The 19,943-nt window shown below is 35.3% G+C and overlaps 1 protein-coding gene across 1 annotated transcript in view; it reads right to left on the reverse strand.

Moving 5' to 3' along the window:
* The window catches only part of CEP126 (centrosomal protein 126), a gene marked incomplete at its 3' end in the record, with an annotated part of 71,163 nt that overhangs the window by 38,698 nt on the left and 12,522 nt on the right, over positions 1–19,943 (reverse strand). Inside the window, exons 3-4 of the mRNA XM_081281110.1 lie at positions 14,722–14,867; positions 6,715–6,826 (exon numbers count right to left, since the gene is read on the reverse strand). Coding sequence (XP_081137236.1) covers positions 6,715–6,826; positions 14,722–14,867 — 258 coding nt within the window. The remainder of the gene's footprint in view (positions 1–6,714; positions 6,827–14,721; positions 14,868–19,943) is intronic.

A 19,943-nucleotide genomic window follows, 5' to 3' on the forward strand; every position in this document is an offset into this window, starting at 1 on the left:
ATTTGTGGGGAAGGACAGGTGGGGATGAGGATGTCAAATAGATGACTGACTGCCTGCTGTACTAGGGCTGGTAATGTGAATTCCAAGGGTATTTATTCCAATTCAGTTAAATTATTCTCAACTAAATGAGTATAAAAATGTTTTGGAAAGTGCCATGGCCACATGTGGCATATACCTATCTCCAGTACCCATACATATCTTATTTGGACAGACTGGAATAATCAAGATCAATGATCATTGAATTCCTAATTATCCCTTTATTATCATAGAGAGATCAGAGAGAGCAAAAAAGTATTTAACACAAGTTCCTGAACTTTGAGGGTATGTATCTGCCTCTTCCTTTTACACTTTCCTGTGCTTACATAATCTTTCCCCTTTGGTCACCCTTCCCAAACAGAATAAAGCTAAATCTACAAAGGATCTAATAAACTCAATTGATTTACCTTTAAAGTTGTCGTCTCTCAACTTTTTCTTCTCTATTCCTTTCTTCTCTACTCCACTTTCTTCTCTTCTCTTCTCTACTTTCTTCCCCCAGGGAGGAGGATTGAAGGGATGGATAGGAATAAAAGGAGATGGGGAGGTAGAAATAGAGGAAGAGTGAAACATGGGGGGAAAGGAAGAAGAGATCATAAAGGAAGAAGAAACAGGAGAAACTGGAGAGGGAAAAGCTAAATAAGTTGGAGGCAAACAAGGAGAAGGAGATGGATGCAAAGGAGAGGGCAAAAGAGGAATAGGTGAAGGAGGTAAGGATGGAGAAGTAGACGAGGAAGGTGAAGGAGGGGACAGAATAGATGAAGAGGAAGAAAACACTGAAGAAGAGGATGTGGAAGTAGAAGGAGATGGAGGCAAAGAAGAGGATGAAGAATGACAGGGAGGTGTGTGGGAGAGAACTGAGGAAGGTGGATGGTCTACAAAGGCCTGGGGCTGATTTGACAACGTGGCTTGTGGAACAGATTTCTGAACTGACTGCAAAGGATCCAATCTAGCAGGATATTCAGGAAATGGAGTGATATGAGAAAGAGCGGGGACCTGTTGATGAGGGGGATGACTGGATAAACAGGAAGGCTTCAAAACTGGGAGAACTTCCAAAGGGGCTGGGGAAACAACCAATCGAGCTGGAAGGGAACGACGAATAAGTGCAGGCATTAGAGTAGCAGGGGTAGAATGCTGTGGTGGGAGGAAATGTTTAGATCTGGAAGTTCTGTAAAATAACTTGTTCTGTGAGTCAGGATCTGAAATGATTGGAGAACTTTGGGATGGGTGAGGTAGATGGTCAGGTGGACCACATGGAATGGGGGTTGGTAAATGAGGGAAACTGCTAGAAAAGCTGGAAGTAACAGGAGCTGGGGGGCGAGGAAGATATTTGATTGGGTAAGACAATGGGGCTGGTATAAAGGTCTTTGGGAGAGTAGAGGGGACAGATGGCAGGGTATGGGACTGGGAGGTGGAAGAAACAGTTGGGTAACTAGGAAGAATTAGGGAATGGTGGGATAGTAATGGAGCCCGTGAAGTAGAAAGCTGATCAGATAAGTAGGGATCAGGTGTGGAGACAGCTGGATAGGCAGGAATGGATCTGCACAGGTGGAAAAGCATTTGGACAGGCAGGTATAAAGAGCCTTATTAAGATTTTTTTTTTTTAAATTGGGCTGCCTCTAGGCTTTTTGATTCATGTCACTTTTTTGTCCTTTGGGTCCATGCATGATCTTCCATTGATCAACCAGGGTCTTCTCACAATTGACTGAGAAATGTACATAGCTTATTCAGGTTCCCCTTCTTACTCCTTGCCCCTATTTTCAGAAGTCTGTTAGTCATTCAGATACATGAATAGGGGCTGAAAGAAGCACTGATAAAAAAGGGCAAATAGAAGTCAAATAGACAACTGCTCAGCTCTGGCCAAACTTCTCAAGGTAGCATGTGGTTTAGAATCAGCTGTCTCACTATGAATACATGGATATTGGAGATAGATATCTAACAACAATATTATTTTATTCAAGAATATTCAATATGGCAAAGAATATGTCCTCTTTTACCCTACACCTGCCAGAAGGGTCAAGTCAATGAGCTTTGTGATAAAGATATGGTTGTGATCAAAGTCTGATTACTTCTCTACTACTAACATTTTCTACATAAGAATAATCCTTTATGTGTACTGAAATATTTATGCTTCTTTGGAAACTATTTTCTTGGCTTTATTTTATTCTTTAACATATTTTAGGTTTATATTATACTGAAAATGTATTTTTAATGTCATAATATTTGTAGCTTAATTATATTTATTTGCTTCAAATATTTTCATTAACCTCACACCTGATCCTTAATATTCTGATATCTCATATTTATATAGCATTTAGTTTAGGAAGCACTTTCATATATATTATTTAGTACTATTAGTTATATGTGGAAAGAAGTCGGACTTCTTAATAAGTAAACCATAGAGTCCTCTCTAAGGATTATATACATTTGTTATTTTCTAAATACATAACATTTATGTGATATGTGTATATATATGTGTGTGTGTGTGTGTGTGTGTATGTATATAAACACACAGATATATACATACCATGAAGTCAGAATCATAATAATATGTTACAATAACATGAAAACTAAGCATTCTAATGTAGACTGAAGATCATTTTTCATAAAACAAAGATGTGTGATATTTACTTATCTTAGCACAAATTTGCTGTAATAACTATGAGTTTGCTTCAGAGCAATCAAAGTTATTCTGACAGTTTAACTCTTCCATGACTTCAAATTGTTGAATAAGAAAAATATCTATGCTTTCATTTATTGTGCAAAAGAGGTGTTTTTAAAATTGAAAACATCTAATTAACATCAAGGACAACTGCTATACAGAAATAAAAACTTGAAAGTGAAGAATCCCTGTATAAAAAATGCATAGTTCTTCCATATTAAATGGCTTAGACATTTTTTAAAGGAATCTAATTTTCTGTCATCTTTTTTCAGATGTGACTTTCCTTAGAGAACTCTAATTGTTTTCACTGCTTCAACTTCCATTTGTTTCTTATCACATTGCTATCTGATTCCACTTTGCAATTTCAGTGTATTGCTTTGTTTGTGATTAACTAATTGACCAAATAATTGTAAAAATAGACACTTGACTGTTAACTTCAATGACTTTAATCTCCTTGGTTTCTATTCATCATGTTTTCCTACTTCTCAGATTGTTCTTTCTCAGGATTTTTCTTGAGTTCCTCTTGGCTTGTCCTTTACAAGCTGGAATTTTTGAGAGTTATGTGACCCTCTTCCTTTTTTAATCTATCAGTACTCTCTTTGTAACCTTATTTATACTATCTGTAATCTTACCTGTATCTGTAACTGTGGATGAGTAAAGGACTAACAAAATCCCATCTCCTTCTCTATGGACCAATTCAATATTGGTTTACTTTCTAAGTCTGTATCCAGGTTTTTGGTCCACCCACTGTGATCTCACTTTCTTACAGAGGAGCTGTAATTTGTGGAAGCTAGGGACATGGCAAAGACTATATGCTTTGGGGCCTGCCCTGAGGATTCTTTTCATTGACGAATGTTGCCTTTTTTGCAGTGTTTTCTGTTCTCTAGTTAAAGCCAAACATGGTCTACTGTATTTATGGGAGTTTGCTTATTTAGCTCAACTCAAGACACCACTGGTAGATATTGAGCCATGTATCTTTTATTTATCCATTTATTGATGACTGTCACATCTATTCTCATAGCCCAGATTTCTTACCATGAGAAATGATCTCCTGAATATCCCACATCTCAAGCTCACAACTTACCATCCTCCTTTCATTTACTTCCTCTCCTAAAACTATTTATTTCTCCTTCAGAGTCATTTTCAAGAACTTATAACATGAGAGAATCCTGTTATCCTCATAGTCCTTATTTTGATAAATGACTTCACCATCCATTCCCTAAATCCAATCGCTGGAGTCATCCTTGATTCTTCCCTATTACCTTCCAGCTATCTCCTAAACGGCTTTTAAGAATTCATCATATATTTTGCCAGATTTTCCCATCATAAGTATTACCCCATTCTTTGCATTCTGGCAATATTTATAAAATATATAAAATGCTGTATGCTTGTTTCAGATCTTTTGGCAACTGTTTGTAGAACACATTACTTAACAAGGCTCTTCAATGTTTAATTCATGTCTCCCTTTCTAATCCATTTGCCCATAACTCTTGCCACTGTACTCACTAGCAAACTGAACTACATGAAGACTCATTAACATAATATGACCTTTTATACCTTTATACTCAATAATTATTCCTTCTATCTGAAGTTTCCTCCCAGTTTTTGTCTCTGATGAGTAAGTACCCTTTTTAGCTATTAAATGCCAGGCAAAGTTTACACCCTCTGTTATTTATGGAATACATTCCATATGAGTAGCATTAAACTAAGTGCTAGAGGGAATAATTCCATGTAAAAAAATATAACTACTGTTCCTAATATTACAGTCTAGATGGGAAAACAAAATTACACATACAAATTACACAACTTTTCAGGGAGTGGGAGAAGGGGAGGGAGGTAGGAAGTGTTGGAGAGTGATATTGGCCAAATTATATTGTTATATTGTGTGCACGTATGAATATTTAACAATAAATCCCATCATATGTACAACTATAATGCACCAATAAAAACATGGAAAGAAAAAACCCAAAATGTTTTTTTCAAATCTATTAACTTTACATAACTTTCAAATCTATTTCTATAGCCTTGCCCTCTTACCTCATCTTTGACTTTTTTTTGTTTTTTGTTTTTTTGGTACCAGGGATTGAATTCAGGGGCACTCAACCACTAAGCCACATCCCCAGCCCAATTTTGTATTTTTATTAGAGACAGGGTCTCACTGAATTGCTTAGCACCTTGCTGTTGCTGAGGTTGGCTTTGAACTAGTGATCCTCCTGTCTCAGCCTCCCAAATCCCTGGGATTACAGGCATGCACCCCCGTGTCTGGCCTCTTTGGCCAGTTTTAAAAAACATATTCCCACTCAGATATCTATCCTCTCAATTCAAAGACTCAGATGAAACTTTTTAAAAAATCAACAAATTCTCTTAATAAGACTCGAGATTTCAGTCTCTTTCTTGTATGTGTATGTGTGTTTGTTTTTCTCATTCTCTTTAACCTATCATATAACAACCTTATAATCTTTTCATGAAATATCTTTTTCTTGTGCCTTTCTTACTTCACCACTACCCTTGTAACATAAATCCTTTTAAACTCATGAATGGACACCTTCCTCCTACTATTTTCTCTAAACTCTAATTTTTATATTTCTAATTGGTCGATATCCTTAAATTCTTATTTCTTTATGTCACTTCTCTTTCTCTGCATTGTGAAAATGCATTATTTTTATTCTTCTCTTTCATCCTCACCACTCAAATCTATTTCTTCTTTTTATTTCTTCTTCTTCTTCTTAGTGCTGGCACTCAAACCGAGGGATTTGTGCATGATGGGCAAGTGTTCTGTCGCTGAGTGACAACTCCAGCCTTATCTTTTCATTCTTATCAGATATATCCTTTATACATATATATCCTTTATTCCCTGTACAAAACAGTGCTGTTTTAGACTAGGCAGCAATGATTTATCTATTGGATTATCTGAACAATTTTCTCCCTGGTCTCCTCCAAATTTAGCTAATTTATTCTCCATCATTTAATCATTTATCTTTCTAAAAGAATAAAGAGGATGTTATCCTTCCTTGCTTAAAAACCTCCACTTAGCTGGGCGTGGTGGTACATGCCTGTAATCCCAGAGATGGGGGAGGCTGAGGCAGGAGGATTGTAAATTCAAGGCCAGCCTCAGCAACTCAGTTTGGCCCTAAGAAACTTAGTGAGACCCTGTCTCAAAATGAAAAATAAAAAGGTTGGGGATGTGGCTCAGTAGTAAAGCACCCTTAGGATCTATTTCTAGTCCTCAAAACAAAAACAAAACAAAACAAACAGAAAACAACAACAAAAAAACCTCCACTGGATTTCCACTAGTTATAGGATAGAGTTCCAAATCTTTAGCTGGACATAATTTTGCAATCTAATTTCAATTTTCATTTCTAGACCACCTCCTGTCCTATTAGCAACATCCTACAGTCCTTTTACTCTGAACAAGTTCTGTTTCCTTAGAGGGTTGTCTAGACTTTGATAATATTCTGACCTATACATGCCTAAAACCCAATCTATGCTTCTTTATCAGACAATTTTTTACTCATTCTTTAAGACTGATTATAAATTTTCATGTCTTTATCAGTTTGTTAGTATTTAATATATTATGCCATTCTGGAGAGGAACCAGATGCTGTAGTCTTTTCAGGATATCCAGGAAAAAATTTCAGTGAGAAAAATTTTTTCTACCATAAAGTTACTTGAGTTTTTTTTTACCTAATTTGTATCACAATAATTAAAAACATTTTTTATCATGAATATAAATAACCAGTATCAATATATTAAAATAATTTTGATTATTCTTACTTCAGAAATATTGTTCAACATAGGCAATATTTATAGTATCAAAGACCTCAAGACAACAAATTAGAATTCTAACTTATTTTGGAGCAATTTTACATTCTATTCTACTTCATTTTAATTTGTGAAAATAAAATAATAACTCTAAAACAGAGGTGAGGAGTAACTGATGAAAAGGCCTAGAAATTTTAAATTATAAAGCTATACAATTATTATATACTAACAATTATACATAATAATAATGTTACTTACCTCCAGTTGATTGTTGGCCTGTGGGAAAGGGGAAGGTTTACTTCTGATTTTAAATTGGATTCCTGAATTTGCTTGAGGGCCTCTTCTAATGGGGGAACTGATTTTGGAAAAACTATGGGATGATAAAGAAAGATCAAATAGTAAAGAATCAGTCAAGCCTCAGTGGCTTTTTTAAAATATGTAATTTAATAAATAAATAAATAAATATGTAATTGGTCAATAAAGAAAATGTTACTTTATATACGTGCAAACATATATTTGTAATAGTATAAATACTATAAATTTTGACATCTAATTAAAAAAAAAACCCTCTTATCTTGAAATATTTGAATTTTATATATGAGGGAACCAAGAGATAGAGAAGGCAAGTAGCTTGTTCAAGGTCATGCATTATTATGGACAATCATCCAGACTTCATCCACATATTGCTTTGCACAACCTTTAATCCAACCCTGCCTCCAGTATGTATTCACTACAAAGCCTTTCAAATGTGTACTTTGGTATTCAACATACTCTACTTCCCTTACTTCTCTATGAATAGTGTCTTCACTTTCTTATTCAAGATGAGACATTGATGTCTTCCCCCACCCAGCACTAAGACATAGTTGTCTTTTGAAAACATTGCTTTTCCTGTAGCTCTCTCAAATGGAGATATTATTCTCATCATATGCTGTAATAACTTAAGGTTCGGAGGTAGGTAGGTAACTTTCTAGCTCTAACTCTCCATTGACACTGTCAAACTTCTTTAAAACACCCACATGTGAAAATATTCCACTATTATATCTATAATTTACATTAAAATGTTTAAGCAAAAACAGTATATTATTATATCAGGTTTAGTTCAAACTTGAACTCTAGAGTCAGTCCATTTCCCTAATCAATTGGTGATGATATAATATGCTAATGAGGAATGCAGTTATGGGGTGGTCTGCTAATATTCTAATCCTAAAGGACCAATGCTCTTGAAACTGCTAGTATCAAGTTTTAGAGATTATATTAGTTCATTTAGGATGTTATAACAAAAAATTTAGACTGGGTAACGTAGTAAACAATAGAAACATTTCTCACAATTCTGGAAGCTGTGAAGTACATGATCAAGGAGCTAATGGTGTATGGTGAGGGTTCATTTCCACATTGAGGATATCTTATGGGCTCTGTCCTTATGTTGTGGAAGGAGCTAACTAGCTCTCTGTGGTCTCTTTTAGGAGGACACTAATCCCAATCATGAAAGATTCATGATATAATCATATCTGAAAGGTCCCACCTCCGATACTATTGCCTCAGGGGTTAGAATTTCACCATAAGAATTTTGGAGGGGACACACACATTCACACCATACCAAATATTGACCATTTTTCAATATTCAACATAGATCATTATTGGTGAAATTAACAGCCTATTGAACAGCCTGATATTAAAAATAGAATTCTGGGCTAGAGATATAGCTCAGTTGGTAGAGTGCTTGCCTCACATGCACAAGGCCCTAGGTTTAATCCCCAGCACCACAATACATACATAAAAAATGAGATTTCTTTGTTGAAATTAGATGTATTCAAGATAAGTGGATGTTCCTAAACATATTTCAATCACCCTTTACCCTTGCATGAGCAGAGCATGAGAATCCAGGAATATCTCTATCCTTTATCCTTAGGGGTAGCATCGGAAGCTTGCTTCTATTATTTTTTTTATATTTTGCTATGAGTTTATTATGATATAACCCCATCAGAATTTGAATAGCATCTGTAGTAGTCTTTTAAAATCAGTGCAGTAGTCTTTTTAAACAATTGTTATTACAAACATTATTTTAGCCAGGCACAATGGCACACACCTATAATCCCAGCAAGTTGGAACGCTGAGCAGGCAGATGGAAAGTTCAAAGCCAACTTAACTGAGACCTTGTCTCAAAATAAAATTATAAATAAGGGCTGCTGGTAGAGTCTGGGTTCAATCCCTAGTGCTGCAAACAAAATAAAAATCTGAGGCTTGATTCATCATCAGTATTGTGAGTAGTCATAACATAGGAAATTTTCTGATTGCCCAATGCCAGAAGTCACAGAATTCTGTCCCTCTAATGTATGCCTCTGTGGTTCTTTCATGAAAGATAGAGAACCTAAAAACACAAAGATCTGGGATGTTTTTGAGATCACTAAACAAGTTGCATGAATTGTTTTGCTAACAAATGTGTATTTGTGCTAGACTATAGTCTGAGGCTTGTCTTGATTAAAACTTCCTGTTGTCTATCAAAAAGGACTTAAAAAGTTATATATGACAAAACTTAGATCAACTCACAAGTACCCATGACTGCTTCCTGTTGCTGTTATCTGATGATCTCCCAGTTACTACCTCTCATTCACTGATGATTATCTAAGCTTATATGTTAGAGTACTTACTGGATATTAGGGTTTTATTATTTCATTGAATCTACTAGAGCTCCAATCCTTCCAATTTTTTTGCCCTACTATTTTTCTTCCAACCATTTTCTGACCTTATTGAAACCCCCAACCTACTGCCCTTCTTTGTACCAAGAAGAGTAAGAGGTGAATATCAGGTGATTGTTTGGTTTAACCCTGGTAATTTGGGGATAAATCAAACTAATAAACAACTAAATAAATAGTTGTTTTTCATAACTTTGTTCTTGTGTTTTATTCATAGGATAGAATTTTCTTAAAATATCTTTTCCTGCAGGCTATTTTTAAAGTTTTAATTATGAAAAATTTCAATTATGTATATTAAAGATAAAAACATAATGCCCCTATGTCTCCATAGACCATCTTCAATAATGGTAAAATATTCACTTAATATATTGTATAGTTAATATATTCATATGGTTCAGAAATAAGATCTCTTCATATTTGTGTGTGTGTGTGTGTGTGTGTGTGTATGATATATATTTGGAAGTCTTGATCTCTAATCACTTGTATATTCCTTCACTGTTTCTAGATGCAAATAAATGGAAATTAAATTCACATTTTAATTTTTCCTTTCTTAAAGAGAAGGTGAAACATTATATATTTTTTCTGGACTTTATTTTTATATACTTAACAACATATTCTGGAAAAAAGATACAGTTCCAGATTTATGAAGATATAAGTATCATATAATTTGGGGACCTTCATTAAGAACAAATAATGTGCTTTCTCTGCTTTGTGGTTCCATGTCCTGAGCTGCTCTCCTCCACTATACTTTCTGCCATGATGTGCTGCCTCAACTTAGTCCCAGAGCAATGGAGTTGGCTACCTGTGGACTGAGACCTCTGAAACCATGAGCCCCCAAATAAAATTTTCCTCCTCCAGTTGTTCTGGTCAGGTCTTTTGATTGCAGCAGTGAAAAATCTGATTAAAATAGAAATTGGTACCAAGAAGTAGGGTTGTTACTGTGACTAACCTGACTATGTGGTTTGTAAGCTCCTGGAGCATTTTGGAATCTGTGGGAGTAATTTTGGGAAAGTTAGTGATTGCTGGAAAAACTTTAAAATGTTATAAGTGGACCTTAATGGACAATTTTGGTGGGAGTTCAGAAGACCAGAATGCTGATAGGACTGTGGTCAATAAAGACTGGGATCATGAGGTTTCAGAGGAGAAGGAGGACTCTATTGGAAATAGGTTCAAGGCCATTCCTGTTATATTCTGGCTAAGAAGTTGTCTGCATTTTGCCTGTGTTCTGAGACTTTCTGCAAATTTAAAGAGACTTTCACTGAATTTAAAGGTGATGGACCTTTTAATCTGGCAGAAGAAATTTTTAGGCAGCATAGCATTCAAGTAGTGGCATGGATATTGCTGGTGGCTTTTAACCAAGTTTATCATGATAACCAGTTGCAGAAAGCAGAGGTAAAAGATTTGAAAAACTTAGTTTGGCCAAGAAGATGGAAATAAAACTGGGGCTAAGGAAGGTGTGGTTGTTAAAGACAATACAGCCACTAAAGAAACACCAAATTCTTTACCAAGAAATCACAGGAAAGATGCCTTGAAGGCATCCCATGAATTAGCAAGATAATACCCATTTTCAGGCTTAAGGTGTAAAAGTAAATATTCCTTTGAGAAGAGACCAGTGGGGCATCCTGCCTGCATAGAGGGGCCTAGGAACTTGTTTCACATGGTGCTGGTTCCCAAGGCTTGCAGGATACTGGAGTTAGGGGGTCATGGAGGCTTCACCAAGATTTCAAAGGAAGGCCTGGGAGGGTGGGCAAGATGCTGCAGGGTTGGAGTCCCTGTGGGCAGCCCATGAGAGGGCCATATAACAAGGTGTGTGAGAAGGAAGTCAAAGTTGGAGCAAAGACCCCTGAGATTAAGAAATGCCAGTAACATGGGATATCTGCTAAGGAAAGCTGCAGGAATTGATGAAAGATAAGTCAAGAGAGAGGCCATGTAGACTGTAACTGGCAAAGTCATAGGGGTAGAGCTACATAAGCCCTTTGGAGAGAACATCATGATGCCATGTGCCCAAGATGCCTGACATGGAACTACAAGACTTGTTTGCTCAGCTGGATTTTGTACTTGCTTTCATCTCATCTCTTCTTCTGTGCCCCTATTTTTCCACTTCGGAATAGAAATATTTAATCTCTACCTTTAAACATTGGATATGTAAGTTGCTTTAGATTTTTACAGGGACTCACACTGAGAGTTTGCCTTGAGCTTGGACTTCTGTAACTGTTAAGGACTCTTGGAAATGGAATAAATGTATTTCACATTGCAAGGTGGGCCTGAGTTTTGGGGGGCCAGAGAAAGAATACTATAGTTTAGATATAAGGTATCCCACAAAAGTTCATGTGTGAAACAATGCAAGAAAGTTTAAAGGTAAAATGAGTAGGTTATGAGAGTCTTAATCTATTTAGTACATTAATTCTGTAATAGGGAGTTAAAGAGCTATAGGAGGGTAGGGCGTGGCTGGAGGTGCTGGGTTGAGGTGGGGGATGTCTTTGAGGTTTATATTTTGTCTGTCGTGAGGGGAGTTTATCTCTCTGCTTCCTGTTACCATGCCTTGAGCTTCTTTCCTCTGTTACACCCTCTACCATGTATTTCTGCCCCATCTTGGGCCCAGAGAAATGGAGTTGGCCACCTATGAACTGTTAAGACCTGTGAAACCATGAGCCCCCAAACTTCTCCTCCTCAAAACCAAAACAAAACAATGACAACAAAAAACAATTAGTGTCAAATTATCAATGTAAAATTAGATGTAGAGGCTGTGACAGTAATGCATCCTGAAATTCAAATCTCATTAACTTTATGGTAAATCTATCTCTGCTGTAGTTCCTTTCATATTTGTTTTCTTCTTCTGTATCTATAGGAAATGCTAGTTTAATTTAAGGTTCTACTTTAGCCCTATTCTTAATCTGTGGCCTATACCTTATTGTTTATTTATCTTATCCCATTACTTCATTTATCATTTTTTGTTAGTCACTCTTAAACATACATTTATAACCCATAGAAATGGAAATTCCATCTTTCTTTTGAGTTTCAGATCCATATTTCTAGTTGCTGATTTGGTTTCTCCATGTGGATGAGGGATGGGTAGCTCCAAAATAAATGCAACTTTATATATAACCATTTATATTTCTAACTTATACTTTCTTATTCTTTATTTGTATTCTTATACTTTATTTGTATCTTTGATTCATATTACTAAAATAATTTATTTCAAAAGTATTTATTGGGTACTTAAAAGTGTGAGGTTCTTTGCCAAGTTGTGGAGACTGTTCTCATAGCCTTTCCTCAACCACCTTCATGAATTAGAAATAATCAATAAGCTAAGCAATCATGTTCATTGTATCTTCTGAGTATGTTACCCCTTACCTTTCTATTGCACTGCTTTAATTTAGGAACTTCTTACCAAAGTTTCTCAAAAAATATCCTCAAGTCTTATCAACTTTAGTATGTCTCAACTTCAAACCATATTACATGTTGTTACTGCAATTATCTTTTTAACAAACAGATCTAATTATAACAGACATCCCTAATATCCATTTTCCCCTTTATTGTTATCCACATTCCTTCTATTGTTAGGCATAGCCAATGCACCCAATGCTAAGCAAACAAACAAAAACAACAGCTATACTTTTCAGCTTCTCTTCTAAATGAAGTTGCCAATCAGATTAAAACATATAGATGAGAGCTATCTAGGGAGAAAAAAAATTTAAAAGACCTTTCCCAATGAAACTGCATAACTTCAAATCAGTTTTTGACTACCTATTTTGGGACTTCATATTATATGACAGAAAAATAAACTCCTATCATTCTTCAGCTTCTGTTATTTGGGGCATTATTAACTAACTTATTTATAGTAAGGTCCCTTAATGACACAGTAATGGTTTGCTTTCCAGTGTAGTGGCACCCCCTCCTCCACAGAAAATCTTCTAAGCTTCTTCAGAAATCTTCACCATAATTGATTTTAGGGCTTTCAGCAAAAGAGTATCTACAAAAGAGTTCAATGTAGGTAAACTTCCTATTTTCCTGTTGCTCTATTTTACTTGACCACTGGCCTAGAAGAAATTGGCACTCTAGGTGCTGGATGCCCCCTTATTATTTTTCCACAAACATGTATCCAGTAAAGTAGTTTGTAGAAGTGTGTTTGCAAATGCAAAATGTGATTTAAAAAAAAAAAAGACAGATCCTTTAACAAAATCTCTGGCCTTGAGTTGGAGCTTCACAGAGATGTCTACATTTCTGAGATAAGAGTTAAGTTACCAATTGGGCTCCATAGTAACAGCGGGCAGGGGGAGGAAAAGAAGGGGAGAAGAAACTCTTCCCTTCTCAGATGTTGTCCTTGAAGGGTTAACTTGCCCAGAACAGTGAAAGAAAATGCTGCTTTTTTGTGAGCTTCTGCAGACTGTGAACTTCCGAGACCCTCTCCCTACACGCTGGGTATAAAGTTTTGAAACTACCTGAACTCAGGGTTCAGGGGATTAATTGATTACTGCAAAAACTGTGCCCTCTGAACCTGGCTGCAGCCAAATAAACCTGCTATCTTTGCTGCCCTGCCTCATCTGTCTCCTACAACACTAGTTTAAAAACTGTAAGTGGACTGCATTTTGCATCAAGATGAACTTCCCAGCATTGCATTCAAAGCTCTTCAACTATTGGTTCTAGTCTCATATCAATATTCTCCCCCCACCTGCAATTTTGGTTTCAGATACACTGAAATAATTTATTTGCACAAGCTGCTTCTTCTATCTGGGATGTTCTTTTATTTTCTCTTTGCTTGGCAAAATACTGATTGTTTAAGATTCAACTTAAGTGATTTTTCCAGGAATGGTGTTATCCCCACATAGCCTCAGTACTTGTGCTCTCACAGTACTTACACATTCCACTATAACACCAATCATCATATTATCTATATTGTATATATTACTTTCATCTTCAAAATAGGTTGTGAGATTTTTAATGGCAGGGTACAGTTAGATTTTCTCTGTATCTCAGCTTAACCCAGACTAAGAACAACACTATATAGCATATGATGGATGAATATATAAAGTTCTGCCTATCCTTTACTTTATGAAGTCTTGATATATTGTTAATTATATTTAAGATATAAAAATATATATGATATTAAGGAATCAACCATAATCATATACAAAATTTTAATTGGTTATAAGTCTTAGATTGTTGGATTTTAATACAGTGTAGACTTTCTTTTTGTTCTCCCAGTTACTCAAATAAGAATTTAAACCAATCTGTGAAAAAAATGCTAGAATGAATGTGACATTAATTCCTGAACTCAAATGCTAAAATTTCTTTTTGTTGAATTACTTACTCCTTCAATTTGAAAAATACAAAATATTTTAAGCCAGTTTGAAGTTAAACTTGTGAGCTAATAGTTTACTAACAGAATCCACAAAATATTCTCTAAATTAAATCAAATTACTATTTTTCATTTGATTACAGTCTGATTTGCTCAAAAGCATATTGCTATTTTTATTCTACTCCATTTATTAATTTATCATTTTATTGTTTACTCAAATTAAATGTGATAACTTTAATTTTTGTTCTAATTTTGCTCTAGAAATTAAGGTACCTGTTCTCCTACGCTGTGAGAAAGGAATATGGGCACGCTGAAATTTTTCAGTAACTTCTTCAAACTTCTGTTTTCTTTGTTGAAGTATTTTTTCTCTAATTTGGTGTTCTTTTTCTTCTTGCTCTTTACGTTTGTCTTCAAAAGCTCTATATTTAAAACATAAGTGATAGAACTCAACACAGGAAATAGTTTCAAAACAATGCCATTTATTACATAATGCTGTTTGGATAGTTCAAAATTTTACTTAGAAACAACATATTTTATATATTTTTAAAAACAGGGACTTAGCTAAGAATTTAGCTATATTTGTAAATGGTAATTTCAATATCCAGACCTTTTGCAACTAAGAAAAGGCTATGGAATTTTTAATTTTTGAAGACCTGTACATCTCCTTTACCTCCCATGTCTTGATGTGGAAAGATCCTTTCCTGAGAGCTATGCTATGTCTGGTAATTGAAGAACTAATTCATTGTTAAAAAGAAGCAGACTTGCAAATTATGAGGCAGTTAAATTTTTGTTTTAGATTGAAAGTATAAAATTAGCTGTTATGTTAAAAGTGAACTGTATTAAAAATCTGGATAATTTATATAAAAATGTTAATTCCTAGTTTCTCTTGTAAAATAGGAAGATTTGACAACCTCAAACTCTTCATCAGACATATCTGTAAACATCTGCCCTATAATCCCTATTTTTCTCAACTTTCTTATATAATTTGTTTCTGATTGCCCCTGAGCACTTGAGTTTATTTTCTCTAGTTTAAACTATACTGTCTCAAAGAACTAATTTTGTCCTTGAACAATGCATGTGTGTGTGTATGTGATTCAATAATTGTTTGCTAGAAAATAAGAAAAAATAAAAAACATTGGTAGAAAAGCCTCTAAAGGTACTCGTTTAAAATGCATGAAGTTGGGGGATTTTTGATAAGTTTCAAGATTTTTATTGCCATATGTTATTATTAACAACCTTTCTAAAGATCTCCCCTGTCTGGATCATTATTATAGTCTAAATAACTCAGATTTAGGCAACTATACTTCTGTGTGGTAGGGAAACAGACCTTCAAGTGGTCTAACCTGTGTGGTGGATAGAAGGTAGTGATGTAGCACCACAGGTAGGAAGAAGACTTACTTCTCCAAACTATCCCTTTCAAAAATACCCTCAACCATGTATGGTGGTGTCTGCCTGTAATCCCAGCAACTCACTATGCTGAGGCAAGAGGATCACAAGTTTGAGGCCAGTCTTGGCAATTTAGAAAGACTCTGTCTATGGGCTGGGGATGTGGCTCAAGCGGTAGCGCGCTCGCCTGGCATGCGTGCGGCCTGGGTTCGATCCTCAGCACCACATACAAACAAAGATGTTGTGTCCGCCAAAAACTAAAAAATAAATATTAAAATTCTCAAAAAAAAGAAAAGAAAGACTCTGTCTAAAAAAAATAAGGGTTAGAGATATGGCTCAGTGGTAAAGCACCCCTGGGTTCAATTCCTAGTACTGCAAAAAAAAAAAAAGAATCCCCTTAAGACAAAGAGTTGCTGTCAGTGCTTGATTCAATACAGTACTGGAAATCCTAGCCAGAGCTATTAGGCAAGAAATAAAAAAGAAATAAAAGGCATCCAAATTGGAAAGGAAAAAGCAAAATTATCTGTTTATAGATGACATGATCTTCTAGAAAGCCCTGAAGATTGCACACAAAGCCCAGTACTAATACAAAAGCCACAGTCTACAAAATAAATCACAAAATCAGTTCTGTACACTAAAAATGAAAAAATAAATAAATAAAAACCACAGGCATAAACTTAACCAAGGAGGCAAAAGACTTGTACACCAAAAACCATAAAATATTGTTGAAAGACAAATAAATTGAAAGATATTCCATGTCCATGGACTGGAAGAACTAATGTTGTTGTCAATACTATTCAAAGCTAACCACATAGATAGGCACAATGGCACACATCTGTAATTCCAGTAATTCATGAGGCTGAGGCATGAGGAAAACAAGTTGAAGGCCAGCCTATACAATTTATCAAGACCTTTTCTCAAAATAAATACCATAATGTAACTCAGTTGCAGAGGACTTGCCTCACTTGTGTAAGGCCCTGTGTTCAATCTCCAGTAATATGCATATGCATCTGTGCACAAATACACACAACACACACACACACACACACACACACACACACACACACTATTTATAGGTTCTATCCAATCACTACCAAATACCAATGACTTTTCTCCTCCCAGAAATATAAAAATTTTCAGTGCTGTGACACATGCTTGTAATCCCAGTTACTTTGAAGGCAGAGGTATGAAGGTCACAAATTCAAGGCCAAGCTTGGCAAATTAGAGACATCCTATAAAAGGTTGTATGTATAGTTCAATGAAAGAGTGTTTGCCTAGCATGAATGAGGTCCTGAGTTCAATTCCCAGTATGAAAAATTAATCCTAAGATTCATATTAATTTATTTTACTTTTTTGTCAAAGAATAATCAATAATTTATTACATAAAAATGATATTTCCTTCTTTAAAAAATTTTAATTGACCCTAATATTTGTACTAATTTATGCTTTGAGAGAATTTTTATTTCTCATGTGGAATTTCAAGGGATGCTAAATATCCAATCAATTTTTTTTTGTGTGGTGCTGGGGATTGACCATAGAGCTATATCCCCAGTCCCACAAAGCTTGAAAACATAACAAAATTAAAAATTGGAGGTTGCACCCTTCTTGCTTTCAAAATACTACATACACATCTGTGTAGTATTGGCATATAAACATTGAAGACAGACATTTAGACTAATGGAAGATATTAGAGACCTCAGAAAGAACCCTCCTGGTTGATTTTCCACAGTGGGTAAAACCATTCAATGAGGAAAGGACAATCTATTCAGCAAATGGCACTGGGAAAAGTGAATATTCACATGCAAAAGAATGAAGGGACACTCTCACCTTATATCATATACAACAATTAATTCAAAATGATTGAATATTTAAACATAAGAACTAAAACTATAAAACTCACAGAAGGAAATATATGGGGAAATCCTTCATGACACTGGATTTGGAAGTAATTTTTTGGTGGGGTTCTTTTTTTTGTCTTTTTTTGTTTTTGGAACTGGGGGTCGAACCCAGGGCTTTGCGAATGCAAGGCAGACGCTTTGCCACTGAGCTACATCCCAGCCCTGGAAGTAATTTTTTGGATATAACATCAAAAGTACAGACAACCAAAGAAAAAAAGAGATAAACTGAACTTTAAAAATTAAAAACATTTTTTTCTATGACCAACCTCCAACACATATTTATTCAGTATATGAGAGTAATTGTCTTATGCAATTATGTAACCCATTACAACATAGCATCAATTCTGAAATACATTTCAATTTCTTTTTTTATGTAATTTTTAAATTTATATATGATAGCAGAATGCATTATTACAATTTTTATTACATATATAGAGCACAATTTTTCATATCTCTGGTTGTATAGATAGTATATTCACACCAATTTATATCTTCATACATGTACTTTGGATAGTAATGATCACCATATTCCACCATCATTAATTACCTCATGCCCCCTCCCTTCCCCTCCCACCCCTCTGCCCTATCTAGAGTTCATCTCTTCTTCCCATGCTCCCTCTCCCTACCCCACTATGAATCAGCCTCCTTATATCAAAGAAAACATTTGGCATTTGTGTTTTTGGGATTGGCTAACTTCACTTAGCATTATCTTCTCTAACTCCATCCAGTTACCTGCAAATGCCATGATTTTATTCTCTTTTATTGCTGAGTAATATTCCATTGTGTATATATGCCAATTTTTTTTTAATATCCATTCATCTATTGAAGGGCATCTAGGTTGGTTCCACAGTTTAGCTATTGTGAATTGTGTTGCTATAAACACTGATGTGGCTGTGTCCCTGTAGTATACTGTTTTTAAGTCCTTTGGGTATAGGCCGAGGAGAGGGACGGCTGGGTCAAATGGTGGTCCCATTCCCAATTTTCCAAGAAATATCCATACTGCTTTCCATATTGGCTCACCAATTTGCAGTCCCACCAGCAGTGTATGAGTGTACCTTTTCCGCCACTTCCTCACCAACACTTGTAAAAACTTTTTTTTTTTTTAATATCAAAGGACACTAACAACAGATTAAAAGGCAACCCAGGAAATGGGAGAAAATGTTTGAAAGCTATGTGTTTGCAAAGGATAGCTATCCAGAATATATGAGGAGCCCCTACAACTCAACAACAAAACAATCTTATTTAAAAATGGGCAAATGATTTGAATAGACATTTCTTCAAAGAAGAACAGTTAGCACATAGTATTGTGTTTGGAACTATAGTGTTATAGGGTTAGCAGACAGTAGAATTGTTGAATAAAAGAATCAATTGAATTTTAACTGTTGCTGTCATCATTAAATGCAGAGACTGAAATTTTAATGGCTGAATGCCTGGTTCTTATGCAAAGCCTTGCACCTGGTAGATGTTTAATAAGTAATCCTTGAATGAATGTTTGACTATATGGCAACTTCTAATGTAATTAGAACACTTTTAAAAGCAGTTATTTACTATTTTTACTTGACAATTCATCTGCTGGGAGATAGCATTAACTAAAAGAGCTATGATCCATGTAGTAAAATATTATGTAATGAGACAAGCTAACAAAACCAAGTAAACAAAGAATTGCTGTCATAAGTGAAACTCTAGTTTGAGATAGTGAACCAGGGGAACCTGTATTAACTAAGGTAAACAAAATATTTTTTTTTTCATTTTTGCAGTACAAGAGATTGAACCCATGGCTTTGGGCATGCTAAGCAAACATACTACCACTAAGCTACATCACTCAGCCTGATAAATATTTCTCTGGAGACAGACAAATAAGCTAAAAATTTCAGTATGCAGAAGTCGGTCATGACAAATATGGAGGAAAAGGTGCTTTAGAAGAAGAAATAGTATGTGAATACCCTGAGTTGGGTAAAAGGAAAAAAAGAAAAACAACTTAATATGTTTGAGAAATTGAAAAAATAGCACTAGTAAAGTTTGGCAATGAGGAATGATAGACTATTGAAGCTAAGATATTTACATTGATATATATATGAAAGTAGGCTGAGCACAATGGTACATGCCTGTAATCTCAGATATGTGGAAGGCTGAGACAGGAGGATCACAAGTCTGAGGCCAGCCTCAGCAATTTAGTTAGGCCCTAAGCAACTTAATGAGACACTGTCTCAA

The sequence above is a fragment of the Spermophilus citellus genome, assembly GCF_964194105.1.
Source record: "Spermophilus citellus genome assembly, chromosome: 2".
NCBI lineage: Eukaryota > Metazoa > Chordata > Mammalia > Rodentia > Sciuridae > Spermophilus > Spermophilus citellus.